Below are 16,599 nucleotides of genomic sequence, written 5' to 3' on the forward strand. Positions count from 1 at the left end.
CTACCAATAACCACTTGGTATCTCCTGAAACCAATCAATGAATGCTGGACAAGTTAGCAATTATGATATTCTGCACAGCATCCTATCATCACAAAAGTTATACAACAGTTTGCATGTTATATATATAGTTTTCTAATTAAATAAATAAATACGTAATATTATGCTCCAGAAATACGGTTGGTTTTCAAAAGACACTCCGCCTCAAAGGTTAAATTAAAATGGCATGAGACCGTTATATTTTCCTCCATAGAAATTAATTTACATTTTTCTGTTTCATGTTTTTTGTTCCTTTTTGTCAAAAAATGGATGGAAACAACCATGAAAAACAAATCTGAAACCACTGATCATGAAATACTCATTCAGTGGATCATTTACACTGTAGCAGTTAGAAACCAGGGCTGAATACATGAATATTCTAAAATTACTACATTTTTTTATTGTAAATGTAAAACAAACAAATCAAAGCTGAGACAGATAACCAGGCTGGTAAAGCAATAATTTGGCTAATGTTATGAAATATCTTGGTGCAATCTTGGGGTAAAAGAGAGATTTGAGGAAACCTGCTACCAGAAATACATGTATTTAATTCATTAGTGGTGATGAGCTTTGAGAAAATATGACTATTACATGTTTTATCAGGATTTTTACAGCAAATTTTTAACTGAGACAATGTGTGGGCCTGGCAAAGTTCTGCAGTCAAGTATGTGAGTGTCTGTGTGTGGGCAGAATTTTTTTTTTTTTGTTTTTTGCCAACCAACAGAGAGCATATATTCTCATTCACACGCACATAGACAGTTTATGCATGGGGTTCCCACATCCTCTACGAGTATGGAACTTCACCTACGCAGTGTAAAAACGTCATGAAGCACAGTGGAGCAGGTTAGTGGGACTCACGCAAGGATGTGCATACTCCTACTACTCAGGATTGATACTGAATACTGGAAAACCAATGATCAAAGACAAAATTCTGTATTTTCTAAACATCTAACCCTGCATAAATGTTGTTCAGACAGGCATTACATTACAGAAATTTCCAGTCCCTAATGTTGGCAGTCTGGAGGGCAGATATTAAACAATTCAGAGGGTGAAAATTCCCCGTTAATTTAAAATCATGTGGTGCATTACAACAAAAATAAAGAGATAAGATAAAATTAAAAAAAAAAAAGTAAACTCAAAAAATATGTTAAAGGCGCTGCAAAGGAAATACTATCTAAGACAGTCATTTGTTTTTTATTATATTATGTTCATTAAAATGAGCAGACAAGCTCACACAAAGAAGTCACATTCTTTAAATTCTGGCAGTGTTTGCAGGATCAGGACACAACGATAACCACTCTGTGGAATTGTCCTGTGAAACTGAGACAGCATTAATGTACTCTTACAAAACCAGCATCCAAACTCAAACACCAAATTTGCAATGAGCTCTGTAAGTCTTAAACCCAACCATTTATTTAAACAAATGAAAATTGGTCAAATTAAACCAAATAAAGGCTCTGAACAGTGTGGCTTGTTTTCACTATTACCTTGGAAGATCTTTATTTGCTCTACTTCCCTCCCTTAATCATAAAGATGCACAAACCACCTACCAACCACATGTTGCACCATTTAGTAAAAAACATTCCTGATCTTTTTGGGTTTGGCACAGACCAAACTGCTCCAAGTGATGCCAAGCATTCCAGACAGCTCACTGTTCTCTGTCTTGACTTGCCACTTAAACCCAACGTCATTGAAAAAAAACAAATTGCTGGAGGCCTGAGATTACTCCTTAGTTGATGCAGACTCATGTTTGAAAAATGTAGAACATTTAGCTGTATGACACATCTACACTGTGACACACTACAGGATGATTCAGTGAGTGTTTTCAGCAAGATTTCACAATACCTTGTCAGGAATCCTCATCACAACAGATTGAATGTCAAACTTTATATAGAAGGTTCAACTTGTCCTTCAGTGCCCAACATGCATATTCATCAATACCACTACTGGAAAGTAATTCAAATGATACATGTTTAAATTGTCAAACCCAGGTAACATTTGGGCCTAGTATAGCTTAAAGGAATTTATAGTCCACCAGCTGGCATCAAACATAATGAAAGCTGACAATACGTTCTACTTTTCATAGTGAGAATCTGTCTAGCTTTGGACTAGAAATCTATTCTGTTTTATCAGTAAGTTAAAAGTGTGTGTCAGTTATTGGAAGAGGCGTGGCATCCTTATCATTAGACCTCAAAGAGTGATTCAGTGATGCTGTATATTTGTACATTAAGGTTAAAGAATATTCTTCTGTGGTTAAAACAGTTTATGACACATGCTTTGTTCATCAAGATTATCTTCAAAATGAAGACTAATTTTTCCACTTCCTTAGTATTTTTTAAGCATAAACACTGTGGCCAGAATCAAAAAGTGAACGTTTGGCTATAAAGGAAGTACACAAAGGTAGACTGATTTCAGCATCACCACCATTAAGTCTCACACCTTTACTCTGTAACAGACTTTCTTTTTGTGTCACCTGATCAGGTTAGTGTGGCTGTTTGAAATGCAAGTCCAACATTGTTTTTCTATAAATAAGTTTACATGTTTGGTGTGATGACATTTGTTGTCCCTGACTAAGTTTGACATCTTAGTTTGCCTCTTGTAGCAACCATCTTTTATAAGACATGAAAAAAGGTTGAAATATCATGGGACACTTCCAGATGTATTTTATTAAGTAGAAAAGGTGTCAAAATTAAGATATAAAATAAAGATTTTATATCAGTGATCATCAACTGGCAGACCAAGGGCCATATAAGGCCCCCAAAGCTCCCGATCCGGTCCCCAAAAGATGATTACATTCAGAAAATGTGAGGAAGAAAAAAAGGTGTTGTTTTTTACGGCATATTTTGTCTTTAAATCCCTATGGCTATCAAATCAACTCCAAAACGATCAAGACTACAAACGTGTTTTTTTTTTATTAGGAATGTCTTAATGCTTGATCCATTTTTTACAGAAATCCACCTGTCAGCTAACCTTGCAAAGCAGATGGATACACCCGTTTCCTTGTTTCTCACTGGCAAATCCATCTTGCAAAGCTCCGGTCTGAACTGTTTGGGACTGGTTAGAAAGTGACAGGACCAATCACTGACAAGGGGCAGTACTTTAGGGGGCGGCAGAGTCGTGACGTATGCAAGCAGCAACAAGAGGCCGGTGCAGATATGGTGGAAGACATTAGTGTGGATGCTGCTAAAACGTCGGTTTTATCAGAACTTGACAACATTTCTTTGTTAAAGGAAGAACAAGTAACAGCAGTAAGTTGTTTTCTTTTTAAAAAATGACAGAAGTGGTGTACTGACATGTCTGCACTTGCTATGGTTCGTGTTACGCAGTTCTCTTTTGATTTACTCCTTGGTAGCGGCTACGTCATGTGTTTTGTTGCTCTGATTGGCCTGTAAAGATGTGACAGAGCATTCATCCAATCACACTCCAAGTTTTTTTCAAAGCCTCTGTCCTTTCCCAAGTCTACGAGAGGTTCGCCAGATGGATGTGTTTCACACATCCATCTGGTGTCAGGTTACCTGTCAGCCATTATTACTGAATATGATGCATAATAAATGTGTACTCATCAGTCCAGTCCTGATTAAACCAGTAGTTTTCTGTTTCAAGTTTTCACTTCAGGCTCTTGGAGAAGTTGACTTTCCTGCCTGAGAATCAAAACAAAAAACCTGTTTCCTCTATTTGTTTTTCACCAATCAGGTCGCTGCATATTAGCAATAAATCTAGAGATGAAAGACATTGTAGTCATAGAAATATGCTGCTAAAATATTTTGATTGCCTGCAGGTGATAGGGACTGATCTCACTAAAACACTTACATTTTGAAGGAAAATACAAATACAATCAACTAAAATATGTCATTCTGACTAAATTATTTGTCTTATTTTAGTTGACTTGAAAGTCTGGCCCTCAAAGTGCCTATCAAGACCAAATCTGGCCCTTATACAAATGTTGGTGATGACCCATGATTTATATAGTATCCACTGTCTTTGTCGCTTTCACTTAGGAGGTGCAAAAATAAGAAAAAGATATTGAGTTTTCCAAGTTAATTTATTGACAATTGATATGATCATATTTGAGCAATTCAGCCTTAGTGTTAACATGTGAAAATGACCAGGAATATCCACCTTGTGGAAATAGCTCCGAATTCTATCACTTGCACAATTTATAAGCCCCGGCGTGGAAATTTCTTGGCTTAACTTGTGCAATGACAGAGACATGTTGTTCATATTAATGTACAGTCAGAAGTCTGACCATAGAGTAAATATGAAGTATATCTCTCTTTTACACATTGATGCAGGGTAAGGTATACAAAAAAATCATCTGAAAAATCATTCAGCAATTAGTGAACAATCATTTAAGAGAGCTAAATCTTAGTCAGTTAACTAGCTTCTAATATTTTGCTTACAATTTGATTTGATGTTAGAAATGACAAGAAAGTGGCCGCTAAAAATGTGATGTGTGAATGTTACATCCCTTTTCCAGCTACTGCCTGCCTTTTTTTCTTGACTTCAGGCTCAGCACCCCCACTCTGTCTACGCTGATACTGAAGACAAAAATATCTCTCCTCTGTTGGTTTACCCCCTCCTCCTACCACCATTTCCGGCACAGAGTTAGGAGATCTGACATCACAAGGTTGGTCATGTGATCCACCCACAAAGCTATGCAGTAAAGGATGGGGTCTACCTGTGACGCACATACCTACTCTATGTAACCCTTTAGAAGCCAGACAACTGTTAGGTGAAGATGTGTATGTATGTGAAACCAAATCAGACTTGTCAATAATTTGTTACACATTAAAGGACCAGTTTATTGGTAACTTATAATATTTTATGTAGTACCATATTAAATATTAAATATCTCTTGTGGGTTTTTCCAAAGTGCATTTCTGGTGGGTCACAGTGATAAGGATGACATTTTGGTAGCATTGGCCAGAAAATAAGAGATTATGGAGAGAACTTTCTGATCCAGTTGGATCAAGAGGCATAATCTGAAATCTTCAAATCCTGTATATTTCCATTAAAAGACATGACAACCAAAATGAGGGTTTCCACCTCATTCACAGAGAACAAATATACTTGAAGATACTTATTTTCAGATTACTGTTATTGACTCTAGTGGAAGTTATATGGACTGAAGTCAGCATTGTGCTTGCTAGCTTTCCCACCACAGGTCACAGTTAGCATCCTGGGTGTCCAGGTCAAAATGGCGCTATAAATATGACATACAGGAGACTGAATCTGATTTACAAGCTGCTCTAAAGTTCAAAAGCTTTTAATATGTTATTAATTGTTGAGTAAAATGTACAACATTTGTCAAAATAGGTTGAAAAGTAGCCTATTTAGATTAGCTAGCGGACTATATTCACACAGTCGGACAGCAAGAAGTTAGCAAGGTCAGCCAGCTAGCTGTGGTAGCTAGCTATGGTTCACAGATAGACTATTAGCCAAGAGTGCCTTTTTATTTAGGGATGGAGTAGGCCTTATAGATTCATGAATTGGCTGATAAAGTCATTCACAAGGTAATGAGTAAAAGGCAATGTGACAGCAGACCATCACTGAATCCTAATCACATACTTATGTACTAAATACTAATTATTTTAATCAGCAAGTGTGCATGGTGTGGTTCCACTGAGAAGTATCCTCAAAAACAGTATACTACTCACACACCCAAAAAATTGAGTGTCCAATGAACAATGGACACTTCCCACCTTCAATGAATGCCATATTGGTGATGTAGCAAAAACTGTGCAATTAACACGCTGGCTAAGGTTAGTGTTCACCAGCTAGCTAACAGTAGTAGTAACCGCAGCAGATTTCAATCAAAAGAAGCCTTTAAAGCAAAATAAGTTAATTTTCTTTAATGATGTTGACCTCATATTCAAGTGACTTAAATTCAGTAGTGAGGGAAAATGTCCAGCAAATTCTGATTATAATTCTTTAGCTTACAGTCATGTAGCACACATGTGGGTCATGCACCGTTTTGATTGAGGCGCAATCAAACCATCACAACTCTGTTCACTTTGCTTGAAAGAGCCAGATCACACCGCAGTGTCATGCAACTCTGGGGAAGCTGTGTGATGCAGCGATCACCATTTTATGAAAAATAAGCAGGACCTCCAGATATTTGTTTTCCAAGTTTCCAAGTCATGAAAGGGAGTGACAAACATTAAGAGCAAAGACTGGTTCACTGACACCCTGGGCAACATTCAGGCTAGAGCACACACCTTTAGAAGTCAAACCTAAGTTTACCTGCATAAAATAGCATCAGGTATTACAATAAATGACAGACTGGGTTCTAAATGCACTTATTTGTATGTCCTTCTTGATTGCTTTCCATGGAATTACCTGTTCTCTTTATATGCACATATTCTCATGGCAGTGGGTCACATTTTGTTGTCAAGGAAACGGCAGTAGGTCTTGATGCTAGACCAGCTGAGAACCACTGATCTAGATCACAAATGAGTTGCCACTTTTAACCGAGCTGAGGAAGTGTTGAAACAAGATCACTTTCATTTTCAACTTCTCCTATTTCATTACATGTGAAAAGAAGAGGAATCAGGGGCATAGATGGCCGAGTGGTTTAGGTGACACCCAATGTACGCAGGTGGCCTTGGTTCAAGTCTGGTCTGTGGTTCCTTCCTGCATGTCTCTCCCCAAATCTCTCATTCATGTTTCCAATTCATCCACCGTCCTACTCTCTGAAGAAAGATATAAAAATCCCCAAAATATATCTTAAGAAGTAATAAGTTTTACTAGCTTGAAATATACAATGAAGATATGTACCAACAAGCCATATACCATCATGGAATCAAACCTCAAAGAACACCTCAATGTTTGTAGTTCATCACTCTCCATGGAGATAGAAGAGCTACCAAAGATCCTCTATTGAGAAACAATGGTTGCACTGCCTAGCTCAACATCACAGTCTCTTCTGTCATTAGTGATTGTATGAAGATGCAAAACCATAGAAAGTAGAAAAACAAAGCTCATATCAGTTGTTTCTTGCTTCATTTTATCAGCTTCATTTAACTGATTTCATTTCAGTCTCAAAATGAGATGATATTTTGTGATCATGCCAGATTTTGGAAACTGATTTGGAGGCTATAGACTCAAAACTGTTTTAATTTTAGTTTGTGCCAATACTATGTAAATACTCGTGAAGTTTCCAACAACTGTTCAGAGAATAGAGAACATCCATGTAGACTAAATATTCATGGAAGATGACCTACTATTTCTACTGTAAATATACTCACTATAGCATGTATATATAACAGCATGTTTAAAGACACCATATTTTGGTAAATGTTGATAAAAGAACACAAAAGTAGCTGGTTTAGTGTCGTTGGTATTCGTAAAGCTATCGTGCTGCCTTCAGCGGCACTGCCTCCTGTTTCAGCTCCTGCTGGACACGAAAAAGCAGCACGGAGTGAGACATCTTTCTTGCTATAAATGCAGTTTCTTCCCCATGCGCGTGCTCTGATATGACATAATGGAACGCCCGAGCCTTGAAAAGCTCGAGGCGGTGCGAACTGACGTGCAGTACACTGTGACCGTGCTCGTGAGCAGAAGACAGCCAACGGATCCGTTACAGTGACAGCGATAATTAAACATAGGGTAATCCATACCGCGGTTTATTTCTGTGAGGTTATGGGCAGGGTTTCGCTCTGACTGTGTCCTGGCTGTGCTACTCGTCATTTAGAACACGGAAATAATGATGAAGAAGGATATTAATTTAAACATGGCTGAAGAGTCGGACCTCAAACCGCATCTCCGTGACGCCGAGGGCATCCTCAGCTCCCCTGAACTGGGACTACTCAAACTGGCCTCCCCGGAGCTGGAGAGACTAATCATCCAGTCCAACGGAATGGTCACCACGACACCCACCAGCTCTCAGTTCCTCTACCCAAAGACGGTGACGGACGAGCAGGAGTTCGCCGAGGGCTTCGTGAAGGCGCTGGAGGACCTTCACAAGCAGAACCAGCTGAGCGGAGCCGGACAGACAAACGGAAGCCTGGATCTGGGGGCTAACATCGCGCCGAGCTCTGTACAGCCGGATCTACCGGTTTATACGAACTTGAACAGTTACGGCAGTGGGCCTCTGGAAACCACCGTCAACTACTCCACAGATACAGTTCCCTTCCCTCCACCTCCTCCTCCTCCAACATCGCATCATCTGGGGGCAGCCCCGCCGCAGCCAGATATCTCTCGGGTCCAGCCGCCGAAGGAGGAGCCTCAGACGGTCCCTGACGTTCAGAGTTTCGGGGAAAGCCCGCCGCTGTCTCCCATCGATATTGACTCACAGGAGCGCATGAAAGCCGAGAGGAAGCGGCTAAGGAACCGGATTGCAGCCTCCAAGTGTCGGATGCGCAAACTGGAGCGAATCTCCAGGCTGGAGGACAAGGTCAAAACGCTGAAAAGCCAAAACACCGATCTGGCCTCGACTGCGAGCCAGCTCAGGGAGCAAGTGGCTCAACTGAAGGAGAAAGTCCTGACCCACGTCAACAGCGGCTGCCAGCTGCTGCCACACGAAGTTCAAGTGCACTGAGAGAATCAGAAATTATGAACTGACCAGCGTATAAGCTTCGTGGACTTCTGTTTATGTGGTTTTTATGTAGCTTAAGTTAGCCCAGATGTGTGCCGTCCACAGTGGGATGAATGACACGTAGACCAAATCCTTTACCAACAATTGACTCTTGGAAGAGATGTGAGCATCCGCAAAATACAGCCATACCTGGTAGAATAAGATCGAATAGATGAGAGGATTAAACTCCCCTTCTAAAATCGGCGAAGAAATGAATTGGATTTGTGACATTTAATATGTAAAAAAGTATTTGTAAAGTAATTGTCAGCATCCATATTGCTTCACAGTCGCCCCACCCGTCTGTGGGAACAATCAATATATATCATCCAATTTTAACCCGGTTAGCTGATTGATTTAATGCCGAAATTAAGATTAACTGGTTCTGATGTGTATCATGTTGGAAATCCCATTCTACCACGTATGTGCTGATGTGTGAACAAAAAAGTGTTATTTGGATGTTCTTTAAATGTGATCTGGCTCTCAGTTATCCTTGAGGTGAGATAGGGAAGTACCTTTTGGGGCTTATATGCTTAACATATCTAGATTTTTTTTCTTGTAAAAATGTTTACAGACTGGCTGTGTCTATTTACAGTCTCATGGACCAAACGAATTTACATTTCTACACAAATATGCACATTTATGACACAGATATCCTCGCAATATGAGGATTTGTGCTGTACAAACAATGCCACCCACATTTGATATGTAAGAAATCTCTAAACAAGTATTTACAATAGGGATCAATTTGCATGTTGTTGACATACTCGAATGTTGCCCACTGCTGGGTGTCAAAGGGTGCATTTAATCAGTGTTTATTATTTAAAAATATTTACTAAACACATATATTTATGTATTTTTTACTCTACTGTGTCCCTATGTCAGTGAGTTCTTGTTTTTCGTGAGAAGAGTCGTAACCTTTCGTTGCACTGACTGTTGCTGTCTCCTCTGGCCTACAGTTGTTTGGCTGTACGCTGCTGTGTTCTGAATTTAATGCTGCTCGGCAATAAACACTGTTTCCTCCATTTTGGCAGCTGTCATATTTTCACAATTGTAATGGCAAAAAACACTGTAGGTCAGTGTCACATTATGTTTGTCACATTAGAAACTGAATTTGGGCTATAGGCCTACAGTTCTACAAATATGTCACTGGTCAGTTCAAGGAAGACATGAATATTCATGGTATGTTCATTTACGAGAATGCTCCAGCTAAAAAAAATCTATTATTATACATAATATGTCAATGCTTTAATGGCAAAGCTCTAATTACATTTTTAAACTGATGTGCTTTTATCAAGTGGCCCTAAATAGTGTGAGAGCAGCAGTTAAACGTAGGTTTAAAGCCAGGTTTTATGCAAATAGAAATATCTAAAGGCCTTTATTGTTATACAGGTTCTTTATATTTGATCATTTACTGTTGCTCATTAGGGAATTGATAGTAACTGTCAGGATGGAGACTAAATAACTAAATTCAGCTTCAGTAAGAACAGGGTTTGGAAGTGCTTCTTTCTTTCTTGCTCCCCTCATTACATCCTGGTGTCTTACTCCCTCTGGTGGTAAATATAGATACTGCATTCAATTTTAATGCAATAATGCTTAAATGGACAGTTTGATGAATGTCTTGAAGTCTTAAGTTTTTTTTAATCTGAATCACCTTTTGGTGGAAACGACCCACAAAGCAGTGTGATGTACTGGCTGGTACTGAATCCAAGAAACTTAATTTTGGAATCAAATTAATTTTTTTATTCACAGGATGGCGTAAACCTGTTTTTTTTAGGTCTTAAATGAGCAGAGTTGGAAAAAGTACACAACTATTTTACTCAAGAAAAAGCACAGTTTATCTTGTTAAAAATTACTTAAGTAAAAGTAAAAGTCCTGGTCTACAAATATACTCAAGTAAAAGTAAAATGTATTTTATATGAAGTTAACTTTAAATACTGAGTAGCTACTGAGGACTTGTACAGTACAACAGGATCTATCCTTATTGGCAGAACAAGAGAAAAGATCTCTGACCAGGTTGTTCAGAACCCCTCTTTAATAATGTAAAATACAAAGCAAAACTAACAGTGTTAATTAAACTCATATAGAGTCAATTTTAACTCTTTAATAGTGTCTATAGATCCTCACTATGTATAGTTAAACGTTTGAAGTGTTCAGTATTTTAAAATATGACAGAGCCTCATTAACTCTTGCAAATCTGTTGCAAAGTGGTTCTCCTATGATAACTTCACTCATGGTGAAAATGTGTCTAACATCAAAAACAGTAACAGTATACTGAAAACATGAGCAGAAGAGCTCTAGCAGGGATGATTGTACAGCAGGCAATATCCAATAACACAAATAAACACGTTAATATATTTTAACTCTCTGCTACAGCGCATGATTGGAAACTATGCTCACACATTCTTCAGGATTTAGAAATAGCAGTGGACAGAGTTTAGATCAGTTCTATGTTTACAGAGTTTAACCAAAACTGGTGGATCAAAACTGTCAAAAAACTCCAACTTTTTTTTTTTCAAGTTCTAATTTTGGGCCTTTTCGTGCCTTTATTAGAGAGAGAAGGACAGTGGATGGACTCGGAAACAGGGAAGAGAGTGGGTAGAGACATGCGGCAAAGGGCCACTGGCAGGACTCGAACTCCGGCCACCCGTGCAAATGGTGCGTGCCCCAAACCACTCAACCACGCCAAAAAAACTCAAACATTTAAGATCATGTCACACATAATGGAGTTAGACTGACACTTTGAAAGTTAAAATCAACTCTCAAAAATGTTTAACCCTGAGATATCAGAACTCCGGTTTTTGCTGTGCTTGTCGGCTGTTTTAGGATGTGATGTGGAGTCATCCTCTGGGTATGTGCTACTGTACAGAGGTGGAAAAAGCACAAAAGTATAGCACATACTAAGTAGAAGTATGAGTTCCTATTTCAAAATGCACACAAAAAAGTGCAAGTACCCCCCAAAAAACTATGCTTACTCTATTACAGTAGTTTGAGAAAATGTAATGTAGCAAATTTCCACCTCTGTAAATGATTAGCTTTCTACATAACAATCATTTTCAATCACAATTCCTTCTTCCAATTACTAGATTTTTTTATTGTCTAGCAACAAAAATTAAAACATCCCCGTCATGAGGCTTCAGAGAGAATAAGAGAGATTAATAGACTCAGCACCAAACACCAAAAATGCTTTAATATATTGAATGAAACCAGGAACTCAGCTTTAATGGGTCTATTACCACATCATATATGGTCTATCTCTGGGATCTTAGCTTTTTAAAAAAACAGCTGCCACAATCTCAAAAAGTAAATAAAATCAAAACCAAGAATCAAGTGCTTGTTAGTAACCTTTTATTGTTTTACCACAAAGTACAGATAAAAACATCCACAGCATATTCTCTCGTCTTAATGGCCCAAACTGAGGAGGATTTGTTGAGGCAGTGACACGAGACCAACATGTTTCTGCGTGCTAGTAGAAGATCTAAAGTCGGCAACCTCTACCAAGCTGATGGCATTTCTTTTTTTTAGTGTAGATACTGTAGTGTGTATTGCTTTGTAACAGAGTGACACATTCATTCACAAGCAGGCCTAAAAATGAATGCAGATACAGAACAACATGGCTCTTTTTTTCTTTAACTGTCTATTTTTACTGGGGTTTTTTTCTCTCTTGCAAGCCTGAGTCAATACAACACAATACACACATATGACTCAAAGATACAGTATTTACAGATCTGGTTTATATAGAGAGGAAGACGTTTTAGAAAGGAGAACAGTTTCAAAGTTTGGATTGTACTGGAAAAGAAACAGTCACAACCAGTAAGAAGTGAAATATAAACACAGGATCAGAACAGGTTTTCCATCATCATCACTCTCTTTCTCTAAACATTTCCAGTCTGACTAGGGACCTCTTTCTAACATATTCATAGACAGGTTGCTTGTCTGTGGTTTCAGGTTGAATAAAAGCTCATTTATGTACCCATAATTTAAAAAAAAAAACCTCTTATGCAGATTTTCTGTCATCACTAAAAGTCCACAAGCTGACGGTCATTATGGTTTTTATGGTGCTTTGCCCTCTCAATCTGTTTTTGCCATCTTAATTCATCATTTGCTGTTTACTGTGATCCATGCCCAGTGTAGTCAACCAGCAAACCTGGAACCACTGCAACATGAAATTAGTCTCAAAGTACTTCAGTACACAAAGCTTGTTTTATTAGGATTGTTTGACCCTGTCATACTGCTTATTCTGGCTTGTAAAGCCAAATCCAACTACTTCCACAGCAACAGGTGGTTAAGTGGAAAAATAAATACCCTGCAGGCCAGTTTGAAATGAATTAAAACAACTTTACACACCTAAAAGTCAAATCTGAACAAAGGCATTTGGCTAATTCCTGAGCAAAATATGTACTTATACGATACTATATACTTAAATATACTATATATATATATATATATATATATATATATAAGCAAAAAGCACCTCATAGGGCCAGATAAATATCTTATTTTTAGATAAATATCTTATTTTTAGATATAACTAATACATTGGAAGCTAGTTCAGTTGATTATCAGAGTTAAAATACTTTACTTATGGGCCCCAGTTTAGCTTGGATAGTAGAGCAGCGACCCATTAACAGAGTCCTTGCACACTTGTCACAGGTTTTAATCCAGGTCCTGGTGCAAAAGCAGAAATAAGTACTTTGGGGCACTGGTAGTCTAGTGGTTGTATCTGTATGCCCCATGTACAAAGGCTGCTATCCTCAAAGTGGACAGCCTGGGTTCAGGGCTGACGGGTCATTAAAAGTAATAAACAGGAGAAATCCGTGCCAGAAAACAGTAAATTTAATCCCCAACTTCAATCTCTCTGCTCTGGCACCGAGCCAGGCAGCTGCGCTCTGACCAGAGTTCACAGTCAGGAACATCTTATTTGCTGAAGGTGTGTTTTAATCCATTTTTTACTTTAGCCCTGCATAATTAAAAGAAGCAGACTGGCTGTTTCTCTACAAGCAGAAACATTTTAACCCCATGTCTCTTAGTGCTGCGGTGCTAAGGATTAGAAATGTTTTCGATGATAGACACGTTCTTTACCTGCCAAGTCAAGACTTTTATTTTGAAGAGCAACATCAGGAAAAAGAACGTTTCAGCAGCAATTTAACAAAGACGTTTCATAAATGGGAAAGAGACATAACTTCAAATAACTGAGAAAATGAGCTGTAAGGAATACCTGAAGTAAACAGAGGATGAGAAAGTGAAACGGAGACTTTTTAGCTCTAAACTGTCTGCCTGTCATGACATAAATGTGACTGCTTCTCTGGTGGCTGACACAGAGAGCTGACAGGCTTAGTAGAGCTGACGGATGATTCCTTCAGTCAGGTTGTAGCATTTCTTTTTTTATTTTAAATTTACAAGTTTCTTGTAAATGAGTGTGGCTTTGACTCATTCAACCGGCATGCCCACTCCATCATAGAGTCTCATTTTCATGATTTTGAAGCTTGATTTTATATAATTATAGATGCTTTTCATGACTAACATCAGTGGCCTTTCCCACAACAAACCCAAATACAGTTTTTTAAATCACTTCAACACTTTTTTATCACAGATTTGAATATCTGCACTGTGCAAATATTTTGAGTTTTGGTAGCATGATAATGCTGCTCTGCCAGAGTGAGTGATGCTACAGAAACAGAAAAACTGCAGTGCACTGGACTTAAAACAAAGAAAAAACTTCTGAAATGACCCTAAACTAGATAGAGAACCTCAATAGTGACATATCCTATGGCGATTTCAGCCTCCACACTTTGTTACATGGTAAATTTTGACTTTTCATGTCACATAAAGAGTGCTAAAAACAACATCACCAGCTATACTGGAGTTTATGAAGAAGTCGGATGTCAGGATTTTTAAATCACTAGTCGATATGATTTAAAAGAGTGATAACAGATATAATCCATACAAAGAAGTGTGTCTTAATCCAGATGAATGTTGATGAATCCTCATAACAGACACGCAAATTCTACTGGCCAACAGATGTCCGTCTTACTGTGATTCACCTCTACCTGATGTTTACACTCACTGAATGGGGTTTAACAGTCAGAAAAAGGCAAAACACCACAAAAACGGTCAAATCAAGCAACATGTATCCCTTAAAACTCTCGTGTACTACTCGTGTACTATAAGAGAAGGATTATTTATTGAACTAATGATACATGCAGGCCTTAAAGTTTGCTGCAACAGAGTCTGAAGTTACATACTGGTAAAATGAGTTGTTAAAATCACAACGTTTCAACCTCAAGACTTTCACGCCTGCATTAATATCTCCTGCCAAAAGCTTCTCTTAAGTTCAGACTCAGCCATAATATTAGAGCCACTTTTACTTTTTATAAGCTTGGATTTGAAGGCTGACTTTTCAACTTGTAGTTCAGATTTAAAGGGTAATTTCACTGCTTTTTTCCTAAGCAGGAAGTGTTTGATTTTGCATCACAGACTCTCTCTTTTCACACTTTTCCTTATTGAACTTCATTCCATTAAAATTCATTTTCAGATATGCATACCTGTAGATATAATATATATTTATATATATTGCACAACATGTATATGTACAGTTGAAATAAATATAATTAAATAAAATGTGTCTTTTTGTTTTTTGCTTTTTTTTTTTCACCTAGCTCTATATTGTTCATAATTTCCCCCACCCAGTGTTTGATGTATGAAAAGAATAAACGGGGCGTTAGATTATTAGAAAAAGAAATACAAAAACACAAAACAAGGCCAAATGAAAAAGGCTCAGATGGATTATGAAAACAAATCACTTGCTAATACTTACAGTATCTGTGTTTAGATACAAGGTGAGACAAGAAATGAGACTCAGATGTTTGATTCTGTGGGGATCCTGAATGGTATAAGAAACGGTGGCCCTGTTGTACACCATAAACCGAAGCTGACATCTTTTCAAGACATTTGACTGACATGAAACAAAGTACTGTAAACATCTGAAGGATTTAAATGGCACTTGGACGCCGTCAAATCCTTCTTGTAAAACCACACTGAGGAACAGGAACAGGGGAAACAGATGATGACCTCCAAGAGCCGAGGATGCAAAGTGTCTGAAACACTTACTGAAGTAACTTTGGCATCAGACCGGCACTGATCAAGAGGAACCCCGACACCTTTTTAACTCCTTTACATGGACATCACCTCAGAGCATTTCAGACAATTTGAAACCTGGTTCTTGCGCCCCGCAGCCAATGATCATTACTAATTTACAGAAATAAGCGGGATAGTGAGTAAGAAGGATTATGATGTACAGACTCGAGGCCCTGGGGTCCAGCTGAAAGGAGGAAAAAGAGGACAAGGGAGGAGAAGGGGGGAGTAGTCAGCTTTAACATGCACAGTCCTGGTGAGGAGGAGCAGGCTGCTCTGTCAGCTGGGGCCCCTGTTTGGCCCCTGTGACGGCAGGGTCACCTGCATCCAGGCTCTCTGACATCTTTTCACAGATGATGTCGACCAGACGCTCAAAGGTCTGCTTCACATTGATGTTGTCTTTGGCGCTGGCCTCAAAGAACTCAAAACCTAAACCAGGAAGAAGGTGCAGGAGAGTGTCAGAGAGGACTAATAAGGATCAATGCAACTTCAGTGCAACTTATTTAGGGCCTTTTTATGCTGTTCAACATTTTCAGATCAGCCTATGCTTTTGTAATTTTGGATACTCATGCTTCACAACAAAGTTTTGAAGTAGGTAAACAAGGACACAAGTATTTCACCTTTAAATGGAAGAATGTCAGTGCCAAGAGGTAGCAGTATGGGTGATATAAAGAAATATTTTGAATAGTTTAAAAACAATTCTTAATCATGCAAAGCTACTACAGAAGTTTTACAGAGTAAAAATAAAATGCTGAATTTCTTTTCACAATGACCTATCTAAAAAAAACTGAGAAAAACATGTAGACAGAAAATTCCGGTGTGAAAGAGTTTCTAACGGTAAATCATAGTGATAGACG

General features: G+C 38.3%; 2 protein-coding genes across 2 annotated transcripts in view; one reads left to right on the forward strand and one right to left on the reverse strand.

Moving 5' to 3' along the window:
* Positions 1-7,565: 7,565 nt before the first annotated feature.
* On the forward strand, positions 7,566-9,625 carry LOC121512142 (transcription factor jun-D-like). Its single transcript, XM_041791234.1, has one exon. The coding sequence runs from the start codon at positions 7,742-7,744 to the stop codon at positions 8,573-8,575; it is 834 nt and encodes a 277-aa protein (XP_041647168.1). The 5' UTR covers positions 7,566-7,741; the 3' UTR covers positions 8,576-9,625.
* A 2,334-nt stretch (positions 9,626-11,959) lies between these two features.
* rab3ab (RAB3A, member RAS oncogene family, b) overlaps positions 11,960-16,599 on the reverse strand; it is a 31,000-nt gene continuing 26,360 nt past the window's right edge. The window contains exon 5 of the mRNA XM_041791235.1: positions 11,960-16,171. Within this exon, the coding sequence (XP_041647169.1) occupies positions 15,981-16,171 (191 nt within the window). The 3' untranslated portion in view covers positions 11,960-15,980. The remainder of the gene's footprint in view (positions 16,172-16,599) is intronic.

Source organism: Cheilinus undulatus, linkage group 7 (assembly GCF_018320785.1).
Source record: "Cheilinus undulatus linkage group 7, ASM1832078v1, whole genome shotgun sequence".
In the NCBI taxonomy this organism is placed as follows: Eukaryota; Metazoa; Chordata; class Actinopteri; order Labriformes; family Labridae; genus Cheilinus; species Cheilinus undulatus.